At 41.5% G+C, this 13523-nt stretch overlaps 1 protein-coding gene across 1 annotated transcript in view; it reads left to right on the forward strand.

Moving 5' to 3' along the window:
- Window positions 1-13523, forward strand: part of baiap2l1b (BAR/IMD domain containing adaptor protein 2 like 1b) — a 49790-nt gene that overhangs the window by 25807 nt on the left and 10460 nt on the right. Inside the window, exons 7-11 of the mRNA XM_049560379.1 lie at window positions 3713-3865; window positions 4224-4379; window positions 6764-6875; window positions 8437-8653; window positions 11004-11066. Coding sequence (XP_049416336.1) covers window positions 3713-3865; window positions 4224-4379; window positions 6764-6875; window positions 8437-8653; window positions 11004-11066 — 701 coding nt within the window. The remainder of the gene's footprint in view (window positions 1-3712; window positions 3866-4223; window positions 4380-6763; window positions 6876-8436; window positions 8654-11003; window positions 11067-13523) is intronic.

Consider the following 13523-nt stretch of genomic DNA (forward strand, 5'->3'; position numbering starts at 1 on the left):
AAATGAAAATTCAGCCATTATCTATTCACCCATATGCCGAGGGAGGCTCAGGTAAAGTTTTAGAGTCCTCACAACACTTCGGAGATCTAAGGGGAGAGGGGGTAGCAACAAAACTCCACCTAATGGAGGCTTACGGCGCCCCAGATTCAAACGTCCAAAAACACATAATTGAAACCACAGAATATCTCCATACTGCTCGTCTGTAGTGATCCAAGTGTCCTGAAGCCCTACGACCTAATGCACCTTCATCCAGCTGATTGGTATACATAGATATGGCGTAGTTAGTCAGACTTTATCACCAGTTCCATATACACTAAAGTACAAAGTCACTTTCAGGAACTCAACACATTATGGTTTAGATTTGTTTTAAACAACATTAAAGACCAGTTTAAGTTTGCAGTATGTGTCTGTAGTCTATTCTACGGCAGTTCCTAATAAACCCAGTCTGACTTTGATGTGACGCATATTGTTTCTTTAAATATACTCTGTAATCATGATTATGCTGCAGTAAAGCTGGCGAGATTATGGGATATCACTGGAAGAAAAACAAAGACAGCAGAAGAGAAATGAAGAAAGAGAAACTGGGCAGTAACTAAAAAGAAGAGTTCTATTTCTGCTGCTATTTGTGTAGGTGTGTGTGTGTTCGCTCCAGAAATTTGCATCTGCTTGTTTTTTGACATGTTGCCACAAAGATACGCTTGTTATCATGACTGAGATATCAACAACTCTAAATGGACAGGTTCATGTAAGGACTTCCTGGCACTGGAGAGACAGACAGATTCTCACTCAGTCAGGCAGACAGCACTGACAAGGATGATATCACCTCTGCTGAGGGCTACTTAGCTACTTAGCTCTCACTGAATGCACACACAGGTGTCGCAGGTCATGTTTTCCACATATCTTTTCTGGCTGTTTTTATTGAAATACTTCAGCAGTATTGTTTTTTCTGTATGAGTTGTGAGGGCATGTTTACTCTGGGGTTTTTACACTCAGAGGAACAGTTATACAAACATTTGGTGAAGTAATTAAATGGGAATTGAGCATTTTATGATCTTCTTTGTATTTACACTCCATATTAATTTGGTTAACTTACATCATTCTCCTACCAAAAGGCTGCCATGTTTCTATGTGAAATATGTTTCTGGATATAGGTGAAAGGGACAGTTCACCCCAAAATCAGCACACTTTCCGTCTTACCTGAAGTGCTATTTATCAGTCGGTTCAGTGTGAGCTGCCAAGTGTTGGAGATAGCAGCCGTGGTGAGGTGTCTTCACTCAAATAGGTGAGTGAAAAAGGTGCTAGATGGCATTCAGCTTGTGGTGTTTAAAGTGCCTATAAAAAGATAAACCTGAAAAACTCAACAGCAATGTCCACAAGCCGAGTGCCATCTAGTTCCATTATATTTGAAAGAAGGCAGACATCTCTACAGCCGATATCTCCTCTCAGCAACTCACACCAGAACAATCAAGACTGTTAAATAGAACTACAAACTATGTACTTTTGATTCGGGAGTAAACTGTGCCTTTAACACAGAGAGGAGAAAGAGAATCTGAATTTTTTACCCATTACCTCACTTACCTCACCACAGCTTTCTGGTAAATAAATCGAGCCCTCAGTGATTTAAGGCTTTATCATAAGAGGGCGGTTGTAAGAGCTGAATAGAGAGGGTGTGGGCCATTGTATCAACAGCCGTTACAGGTGTGCCAACTGCAGCCACTCGGATGAGGATAACAGTAATGGCTCTGACAAGAAACCAGGCACAAAAAACAATGATACAAGAAGTCTACCTGTTTTATCTTTTTGCGGGGGTTCTGACTGTGTTATGTTTTGCTTTTTCTGAGAGAGGTTAAAATGTGTTATGTGAACGACCTGTGAGAAATTTATACAAATGCATTATGTGAGCCAGAATTCAAATCCACACTGTAAATATATGCTGGTAACATTAACAAGTACTCGCACCAGGGCCGTGGTAATAATGCTGCATGAATAATACATAAACAAAATACATTATGGTTGCTGCTTTAATCTGAAACCACTTTTCTTAATTCAGTTTACTCATATCTGCATTTACGAGTATCGTGTTCATTCGTGCTCACAGAATGATAATATCAAATCAACCAAGATAATAAAAATGAAAATGAAATTACCAAAGCTGAAGATTAAAGGGGATCGATTATGCTTTTTCTTATTCAAAAGCCCCGTGCACAGCGCTGTCAGTCGTCATACCTTGTTGCAAGTGATGGCGGGAAACAGACTGATAGCAAATAAGCAGACACACCACACACAAGAGGGCTGAATTGCTTCTTCTTTTAATTTAGTCTTCACTTGGAATGTTACAAACAACACGTTTCGCCCATGGCTTCATCTGGTCTGTTGTATAATACATTGCACAGGTGCTTTTAACAAGGCTGCAGCTGCACTGAATCCAATCAGTGGCAGGGTGGTCATGTGCCGAGCAGACTCCATATTTGGTTCGGTACACATGCCCACCACCAGAGAGCCCCCCGTATCATGCAAACAACCAGACACTTCGTATTACATACACCCCTCTAGTGTAGTGCAGCTGCAGCCTTGTCAAAAGCACCTGTGCATTGCACTCCTTACGTGTTTTTTCTTATTTTCTGTTATACATATAAAGTTAAAGTGTCAGATTTTCACATTTAACATGGCCATAGTTTCAAATGATGAGGTAACTGTATGTACAGTAAAAGTAATTCCTGCAAGAGAAAACAGACCGTTTTGAAAAATTGGGAGGAGTTTTTTTTTTGTCACAAACTGACGTTGGATCAAGACAGATTTCTTTTTATACTCGTCAATTCCAAGCACGCTACTGCATGTGTTACATTACGTAGCTTACACTGCTACATGTAGCTACATGCTAACATCAGGGAAATGTGTAATATGGGTTGCGGACACTCTCCCGATTTTGGATCAGATTCTTGCAGGAACATCTCTGAAGATTTTGAAGCTTTATTGGTGATTTCTCACAGTAGAAAATGCTACCACACTCCATTACAATCATAACCAGGTTGCAAAGATGGTGCAAAGACACTGAGATACAGAAGACCTGGAAACACTGACCAATCAGAGCAGGCTTTTGCAGGAGGGGGGTTTAAAGAGATACACACTCAAACAGAGCATCTCAGACAGAGGGTGAATACAGATGTACCAGCACAGACAGTATGAGGAAAATAAATTATTTTTGACCATTAAAGTAAGTAAAACATTCTAGTAGAACCTGAAAATGAGCATAATAGGTCCTCTTTAAGTGCATTCACTCTCACGTACATGCACAAGGACACACACAAGTCTAAAATCCTTTCAGTAGCCTTCTGACCTTTTTATAGTCGCAGGCTGCTCGTGTAGATAAGACATCACCTCCATACAAATGCTGTGCCCTGTCCTTACCTCCTCCTATTGCTCCATCCTTTCACTAAATCTGTCAGTACAGTGAACTCTAATAATACCTTTCAATCTGCAAGACAGAGATTAGGATATTCAGAAAAGCCTGATCCTTTCATGTCATTTGCCCTTGTTGGCTTTGTGAATAGATCGGCAGTGAAAGGGGCTAGATAGCTTCAAACGTGTGGTCGGGAAGATAAGACATGGTGATCTATTTGAGATGACGAAAGACAAACCGATGGATTTCGATCCATTCAGATTGACTTATGTCATTATTGTAACATTGCATTATATGTGTGTTTGTTGTCAGTGCTTGGAAACATTGACAAACCGTCAGATGGACATGCAGATGTTCATCGCAGATGGCTGTAAGGAGGCTCTGCTGGAGGAGAAGAGACGCTTCTGTTTCCTGGTGGACAAACACTGCATGTTCTCCTACCAGTTTGCTTCCTTTCATGACAAAGTATGTATAATTTCTACTCCTCATTATGTTAGAATCGAGCAGAAAATTGAGGCTTTCCTCGACTAAAAACTTTACAGGCTGTGTTGCAGTGGTGGTGAAGAGCTATCTTTACCTTTCAAATGAAGAGAAATCCAGTTATACTTATATAGACTTAAATTTAAGCACTTCAGATTATACCTTACGGAGAGAACATTCAACAATTTAAAATCTAATCAAAGCATCACATAGAACAATTTATTCCTAAAAACCCACAGTCGCAGGACTCATGTTACCATAGTGATCAAATGTGAGCACTGTTTCAACTGATTACTCATGTTTTCTTTTAATATCTGTTCTTATGTCCATGCCTGCTGGACAGGCCAGAGACATGCTGATGGCAAAGCTGAACAGCTGGCAGGACCAGTGCAACGACGCCACCAACATGCCTGAAAGTGTCTTGTCGATGATCGAGGGACTGCGCACGGCTGTCCCCGTCACACCTCTGCCCTCTCCGTCCCCGTCACGGCACAGTGTGGTATGATGGGAGGGGCAAAGGGACAAAAAACTATATGTTCTCTTTAAGATATGTTGCTGCCTTGTTTCAAAGTGCTTCATTTCTTTTGAGTGGTAGAACACAATATGATTAATGCCTAATGATTACACCACACTTTCCCCTTACAGAATAGTTGGTGTTCTAAGATGTGTAGTTGATATAAATATCGCATATGTTATGTAAAGAAAAGCTTCCTGAAATACAATATTGAATTGTTTTTATTTTCAAATTTTAATCAAGACTTTAGTCAAAGAAAACTTTATTTCCATTTGAAGTATTATATTCTGCGGTATAGCTCTGTTCTGGGGCCTGTTTGCACATCCACGCGCCTACATGAAGAGCCTAAGGCGGAGAGAGCACACCTCTCTGCCCTTCCATGGACAAACGAGGAAAGCCTAAAGGTTCATTCTAACTGCTGCGATGCAGAAATGCGGAATGGATTTGCGGAATATTTGCGCATTGCTTTTCCGCGTTTAAACCATACACACAGGTGCGGTACACACGCGGTGCAGAATTTCGCATTGTTGTGTTCCAAGTCCGCACAGTGTGAACTGGTGTGGGTGAACGTGGACGAGAGTAGCAGCAGCAGTAGCGACGATGATGTTATTTATTATAACCCTAACCCTTGCTAGCTAGCTAGCTAGTGCTACTCTCTACTCTAGCAAGCTAAAGTTTAACAAGCGTCAACATCAACTTTTTTTTAGCACTTACCACTCTCACCGCAGCCGCCAAGCTGGACAATGGACTGCCAGACGTTGTCCTTTAATTCATTGTTCATAAAGTCATCCCGTCTTTTATCAAAAAGGACGGGGTGCTTTGAAACAAGGTTTATCAACCTGTCTCCCATACTGTCCTGCCTGACTGGATTTTGGACTCTCCCAGGTCTGCACGACTTCACTTTAAACAAACAATTTCATTGGCCCAGCTGTATAGTTCCGCCAGCGAATTCCATGGGGGTCAAAGTCTGGGCGGAAACTTTTTTCACCTTACGAAAGTTCTACCCCAGTGTGCAAACTTCCATAAGAACCCATGAAATCAGCTTTTATATTTTTCCGCAAGAATAATCCGTGCAGATATTCGCCCTCAATGAGAATGGACTTTAAGGCTGAGAGAGCACATTTTCATGTGCAAACAAGTAAAGCCCGTGTTAGAGAGAGAGCAAGCCTTTGTGCCGGAAGGACTAAGGCAGGGAGAGCAGTAGCAAAGACCCCCCGGGAACAGAACAGAGCAGCACGACAAACAGAAATGACATTGATAAGTCAGACACAGCATGGAAAGGAGGAGCTGGGGTGGAGGCGGTTTGCAAAGCAGCTTGCAGAGGAAGCAGCAACAATACGCAGTTTAAATAGGGCGCCCTGAATGAGATACGCTAGTTGGTTGCTTAGAAAGGAATCATGTGATCTATCAGCTGACTCCATCAGTTGATTGGGCTGTTTGAGATCAGCTGATGTAGCTGGGATGTGAGCTGAGTGTGACATCGTGTCCTGCCTGAACTAATGCTATGCTACGCTACGCTAAGCATAATGTAGCTTAATCCTTACATTTATATAACTCCTGATGTCATGTCTACTACAAGACAATAATAAGTTAAAATGACTCCTGATTAGATCTTACAATATGCTTGATCTGTCACTTTTGTTAGACCGTAAATTCATGCATTTAGCTAAATATGCTCTATAGCAGCGATAATCAACTTATGCATTGATTCACAGTGGGAATTTTTACTAGTTTAAATGTAAATGAGGTGTCAAAGTGCATGAGAGGAATAAAAAAAAAAAAAAAAAAGTGCCAGGGGGAATCCCCGGACTCCTCGACAGAAGTTGGGCCAAGCCCTGAATGTCCTCAAATCCTATAAACTCCCCTGCAGAAACCTGACCAGTGCAGGGCTGCTGTGACTGGATTTGCCTCCTGGCGAAGATAAGTTCGGACAGCACACATCAAAAAGTGAAAAACAGGCAATTCATTTATTATGTATTCTGATAAATATTAATGCTTGAGTATTAACTGGCCCCTGGCCTCCTGTCATTTTGTAAAAGTGCCCCACAGGCAAAGCAAGTCGAGTATCCTTGCTCTGTGGTTTATGTTGAGTTTTTTATGAGGCCACTACTACTATGCTTAAACAGTCAAACACATAAAACACTACTGGCCTCACACCACTTGGATTTCCCTGAATTTTATGGAATTTAGTCATAAAATTTGATCTGATATTTTTTTTAAATCATAATAATGGACAAGCCAAGTCTGCCTGAAATAGAAACATACACTTGCTCACATGTTAGAAGTCAGGTTGGAAACCGAAAGTGAGCCCTTAGGTTTTACCCTTCTGTATACACATGCTAACATTATCTTTAATGTTCCTTTGACAGAACATGTCTGCTCCGCCTGCCCCACCTCTGAAGGCTCAGACCAGTCCTCTGGCTAACATGTTCACCCAGGAAAACAACACCACCACTGTCACCAGCACTACAAACAGCATAGGTATTATGGCATGGAATATGGCTTTGGTTTTCATTTGGCACCTCACTCTGTGCAGCTGTGGCTTTAAGCTTGTGCTTTGTTCTTTCTTGTAATGTGAATGGCCTTGATCTTAACCAGAACAATAGCATCTGCTTCACTTGGGCTTGGATTTATGTAACACTCTAGTCTTGGCAGTTTCGCTGCCTTGTCATCACTACAAAAATCTGTTCTGTGATTAGATTGTTATGATAAAATAAATTGGTTTTCAGCCATTTTCTAGAGTTTGTAACAAATGTTGTGTGACTTATCATGAAATTTGCTACAGATACTCAACAGGATATCTTGTAATGAATTGGGAGATCCTCTGACTTTTGCTTTGGTGCCACCATGAGGTTGATATTTGTTTCATATATTTAAATATCTTGACAACTATAGGGTGGATTGGTGTGAAATTTGGAGCAGACATTCACAGTCCCCAGAGGATGAAGTGTAATAACTTTGGTCAGCCGACATTTCACCCAGCGCCATCTTCAGCTGAAATTGTGTTTGTCCAGTACTTTGGTTCATGACCTGTAAAGCTAATGACAATCCCATCAGCCTCAGCTGTACTTTGTGCTGATTGCTAATTAGCAAATGTCAAATTGTCTATTACAATATCATTGTGAGCATCTTAGGATGTTGATGTGACTAAGCTCAACGCACCACAGACTCCTGGTCTTGTCTCTTGTTGAGTGCTGCAGGAATTAGTCCTAAAATCCCCAAAATGAATTAGCTTTTTAGTTCCCTTGTCTCAAAGTCAGTGGGTTTTTTAATCTGTTTTTTTTGTTAGATGCCTGAAATAAGGTTTGTGATTAACATTAGCTTTATTTAGATATTTTAACATTTTATTCTGCGAATTAAAATACATCAGTAGATGCCCCACTCGTACATTTTGAAGCCTTTACATGTCTTAAAAGAGACAATGACAATGACTATTAAATATCTGGCAGAAAATATACAAATATAGATAGACAAAAGTGTTTTCTAGGAGCAAAAGCTAAAACCAGTGCCTAATAGAGTTACAATAAGAGGATGATAAGTACAAAAGTTACTGAAAATAAGCTAAAATGGTAGAAAAAGCAGACTGCGCCTGCTAATCAATGTTCTATTGAATTTGATATAACAATAAGAAGTAGTATTGCACATGACTGAGAAAATTACATTGCACTGTATTGGCAAGTGATCATGATATTGAAGAATAATATTGCACATGATGATGTGAGAAATATTGCACAGGCACAGTTTTACAGCCTTGTTGTGGTGGCGTGTTGTCGTACATTTATAGCCTCATGTTTGGTTTTCACTTGTGATTGCATTTACCCTTAATGACTCACAAAGTGGGGTTCATTTGTGAAGATTATCTTGCTGAACAAAATGTGTAATTATCATAAACTTTTGTTTGCCACAGAGCTTATTTTCTACAGTAATCCAAAACTGATTGGACAAATCCGAACAATGTTATAATCCAGGGTGGCCTTCAAATAAACGTCATCCCTGCAGTATCTGTTCTCACCGTTACTCTTGATCCTCACCTCTCTTCCAGACCACGGGAACAGTGAGGAGAACAATCTTGCCAGGTCTGTGTCTGTCGCCACTGGCCTCAACAATATGGTGAAGAGGCCACGTGTGCGCACCATCTTCCCCCACACTGCCGGCAACAACAGCACGCTGCTCAGCTTTGACGAGGGAGACGTCATCATCCTGCTCATCCCCGACGAGAGAGACGGGTGGATGTATGGCGAGCTGGAGAAGAATGGAAAGTGAGTCATAAATAAACAGAGGCATGTACACATGCTGCACTTCACATTGAGACATGATTACACGTGTGATGCACTACATGTGTGTGAACATTATCACAGCCAATATATACGTCATCTACCTTATATTTCATTATGTGTGAATTCACAAAAATCACCTACACCTCAACATCAGGCCTTCATCAGCAATTGTTTTAATCATGCATATCATGGTCCTCCGCCCTCCTTCTAGTCATGTGATTGACATGAGATGGACTGCACTGTCCTAACTGGCCAGACGGTCCCTCGCCTGATTGTGATGCTGACCATGCACACGTATGCACGCAGCTCCAGGCTCGCCAAGTGCTGCCTGAGCTGGAACACTCGCTGATAAGGAAATCAAAGTAAAGTATGGCCTGAGGGTGGGATGTACGATAGCGGACTGGAGTGAGACAGAGAGGGAAGTTCAGAGTACTACCTGCTCTCCCACACAGACAGGCACCAACCAAGCCGGCTCTCCACGGCTCTCTGATGTCTGACTTTTTAAACAGGGATTTGATCTGAAGCCTTTGGAAGTGTGTTTTTGAATTTGAATCATTCATCAAGTTTGATCTTTATCACTATCAAGGGAAATAACCTGGCAAATGTATGTGTATAAAACTGATCAAGGGCCGAGAGGAGTCATCTCTGAGCTGCTTTCAAAAGTGAGGCTGCTCCACGGTTAAACTTTGGTCTTGCTGCCTCACGGCTGCGAGCAGGGCGAGCTGGAGCGCCTAAAGGCTTAAAAAGTGTATATCATCATGTTTATCAGATCACAGAGCCTGAAGAGATGGGCTGCGTGTCCTGCAGGAGCTTTGGCTTTGATGATTTTGGGTCTCTCGCTGGGCTCTCCCTTTGTCTTATAGCAGCTTTGATAGTGTATCCCGGCAACTCGCCTGGCAACACCCAGACTGATTCAGATACTCTCACACATTATTGACGGACTGAGGGGTGAATGTCAGTGAGAAAGCAAGCGAAAACACACTAGTAATAAATAATACACCACAGAAACATTTTACAAATACTGACAACTGACATGTGTTGTTATTATCATGGTCACTTTCCCCTGCATAAATGTGATTCCACTGTCTAATCAACCTAACAGGCATGTGAGAGTGTTGCTTTCCTGTCCAGGAAAACTCCATAGGGGAAAGTGAACACCTCTGGCTACCAGTGCCAGTGAGTTGTCCTTGGGCAAGGTTTTTTATCAATACCTGTGCAGTGGCCAGCATGGAAACGAGCCTGTGTTTTCAGTGGCAAACCCTTTCCCTAAATAAATAAACGCTGTTATTAATATGAGTGAGATTGAGTGAGTCAGTAGGAGACTTTTTATCGCAGGTACATGAAGGAAACACCCAGTCTCCAGGCCAGTGTGCAAACATTAACATTTATCCACTTGGAGGGCGAGGCTGACCCGCTATGTACTGATTACGAACAATCTTGTGCCGTGACAGCACAATGACACAGAGTCCTTGGTCTGAGCTTGTGATAGAGACAAGCTGTGCCTCATTTTTTTTAATTAACCTTTTCATTCTCGCATGTAAATTCCTTTAAATGTGTTTTCAAGCTGAAATAAACCTTTTTCTAAATCAGATCAAGGTGAAAAGTTGTTGGAGCATTTGACCAGCTTCGTCACGTTTGTTCTCAACCCTATGATGAAGTTATTTTGGTGTGTGTGTGTGTGTGGGTAGGAACAAATGGCTGCTTGATTTCTCTTACTGAGGCCACCAGCAACCTCACAGGTCTCCAAAGTCTGACTGAAACATGGACTCATTTACTAAACCGACGCAGAGATTCATTCAAGCTCCAAACAAACACTAGTTGTGTGTCGGCTCAGATGAGACCTTCATTCATTCAACTCATTGATTTCCTTTGCTTCTTATGAAAGATGGAATATAAAGAGTCCCCCACCAACAGGGAGGATTTGCTGTCAGAAAAGATAAAATCCATCAAAATAAAAGGGGAAAAAAAAGCTTTTGAAATGGCACCCTTTGATGATCAGTGTGCAGAAATCAGAGGGATCCATTCAAGGATGTCTTTTCTGAGGAATTCCAGCTTTTTGCTGCCATAGTTACCACAGGCATACATCAACACCGCTTATACAACAATAGAGAGAACTATAATAGCTCTGTAGTATACATAATGTTGCAAATAATAAACATGTGTCTCCGTGTCTCTTGAGTTGAGGAAGGAGCAGCAGAGCTCTTTCCTAATCATTTAGAGAGGCTTTCAGATTCCTGTGCAGTGAGAGCTGATAGGCAGGCTGGCAGTAGGATAGACCACAGATGTAATCATCCCTAACTTGGCCTCTCCTCTCTTTGTCTGCATCTTGCAGGAGGGGCTGGTTCCCTTCGTCATACTGCCGTGCACTCTCCGAGCCTCTCGTGAATAACAACAGGTAAGGAGACTCCACGTTCCAGCTATCGCACACACACGCACACACATACACACACCGGCAGGTTTCATGTTGCAGTCAGCTGTATTGTTGGCAGTGTTTCCTCTAGTTACTCCTGTTAGAGTGATAACCTTTCTAATCCTATGGGGGGAGTCTCCCATTCCTTAACCTTTGATTCCTGCTGTGCTTAAAGGGAAACTTCAGTACTTTTCAACCTGGACCCCGTTTTCCCCTGTGTTTGTGTCTCAGTGACTAATGGAGACAACGATTTTTGAAACTGGTCCAGTGTTGAGAGAGATGGCTGCAGCCACACAAGTGCAACAGGCAGCAGTGTATTCCCTACAGACAATTGTGCTGCGTCAATTATGTTCATTAATAGTGCTTGTTTTTGCCACTGACAGGCTCAGGTTAGTACGAGTGTCTGAAATCATTACAGAAAGGACTCTACAGAGGAATAAAACATTGTTCTTTGGCTTTGGCTGATCCAGTCTGTTTGTCATTGTGTGTAACCAAGTCTCGCTCAGGGAGAAGTCTCATTCTGAAATCTAGAAGATTATTTTTGGGGCTTTTTAGCCGTTATTTGATAGGACAGTGGTAGCGTGAAAAGGGGGGGAGAGAGAGGGAATGACATGCATCAAAGGCCTGCGACAAGGACGTGTCCTTTGTACGTGGGGCTACCCTGCCCCTGACTTTTTGACACTGTCGAAATCAGCTAGATATTCAGCCATGACACTGAAAATCATTTAGACAACACTAAGCTACGCTCTCTGTGCTCTAGGACAACAAAGTCTCTCCAACTCTAACGTTTCCACCGTTGTTTTTCCTGCAACAAGTCATCTTTGTGAGATTTCCGAACAAGGCTTCTGCTTGAGCGAGACTTGGTCACGATAACAAACACACCAGCGAAAGATAAGGAAAAACATTTCATTTCTCTAAAGGGCCTTTCTGGAATTTTGTTAGACACTTAAATTAACAATCTGAGCCTGTCAGTGGTAAAACAAGCACTTTTTAATGAGTGTGAATTAACGGTGCACAATTGCCTGTAGGGAATACATTGCAACCTGTTTTGTCACTGCAGCTGCAGCTGTGGCCTCTTTCAATACTGTTTTATACTGAGGCACAAAAACATATTAATAAACTTAATTTATATAGCACCTTTCATACAAGAAATGCAGCATAAAGTGCTTTACAATAAGGACAGTATGAGCACTTTTAAAACAGTTTAAAATATGGATTAACTGATTCATAAAATCACAGAGTTGTAAAATTGTAAATCATAAAATCAAGTAAGATTTTAAAAGAGTTGCAGCAGTGTAAAGCGTAAATGGAAAGAGTCTCAGAGCTGTATCAGGAAGTCAGAGCTAGTTAAAGGCTAAAGTGAACAGATACGTCTTTAGCTTTTTTTTGAAAATATTCAGTGAGTTAGCCTCCCTGATATCTATAGGTAGTGTGTTCCATAGCTTTAGGGCATAACTGACAAAGGCTGCATCCCTGATCTTCTTCCGGTTGCTGCTGGTATCCTCCAATAAACCAGCAGCAGATGATCGCAGTGTTCGTGGAGGTAATTAGTTAACAAGGGAGTTAGCGATGTAGCTCAGTCCCAGCCCATGTTGGGCTTTGTATACAAAGAGGAGGAGCTTAAAATCAATTCTAAATGTAACAGGAAGTCAGTGCAGAGCAGCTCAGACTGGCCTGATGTGCCCTCTCCTCTTGGTTCTGGTTAATAGCCGAGCTGCAGAGTTATGAATGAGCTGAAGTCTCTCAGTGGTGTAGTCGAGTCAGCTTGAAATAAAGGCATGAATCAATTTCTTGACATCTTTTTCATTTAGAAATGGTTGTATCTTAGCTATGTTTCTGAGGTGGAAAAATTATGTTTTTATCACCTTGTTAATGTGGGACTTGAGGCTTAGATCTGAATCAAGGATCACACTGAGGCCTGTGACCTTGTAACCTGGTAAAACAGGGTACAGGTTGAAAAATACAAAGTTTCCCTTCAACTCAAACAGTGTTTTCATTCTGCTCAGGCATTCAGCTGTATGAAATCTTTCTGTTTCAAACACTGTGCGTGTTGTGTTACAGAAATCGTTCATGAAAGCAGCAATGTTTTTCTTTAAGGATTCATAGCTCCTAAAAAAAAACAAACTTTGAAGTATCTTTTGCTCATATAAATATTGTGTAACCATCAAATCTGTGTAATTGAAATGAATCTAAATTTGGACTTTTCACACCAGCCCAGCAAAATATCAGGAAACAGGATGTTTTATGCTGATGAAAAGATTTTGCTGCTGACGAGAGAGAGAGAGAGAGAGAGAGAGAGAGAGAGAGAGAAAGAAAGAGAGAGGGAGGGAGAAGGTTCAGTGAGTCGACTCCAGCCTTTTCTTCAAAGAGACTAATCCCTGTCGGATTAATTTATTAGATCTTAATGTGCTGCACCTCCCACAGAGAGGCTGCCAGCCAACT

The sequence above is a fragment of the Epinephelus fuscoguttatus genome, linkage group LG19 (assembly GCF_011397635.1).
Source record: "Epinephelus fuscoguttatus linkage group LG19, E.fuscoguttatus.final_Chr_v1".
Classification (NCBI taxonomy): domain Eukaryota; kingdom Metazoa; phylum Chordata; class Actinopteri; order Perciformes; family Serranidae; genus Epinephelus; species Epinephelus fuscoguttatus.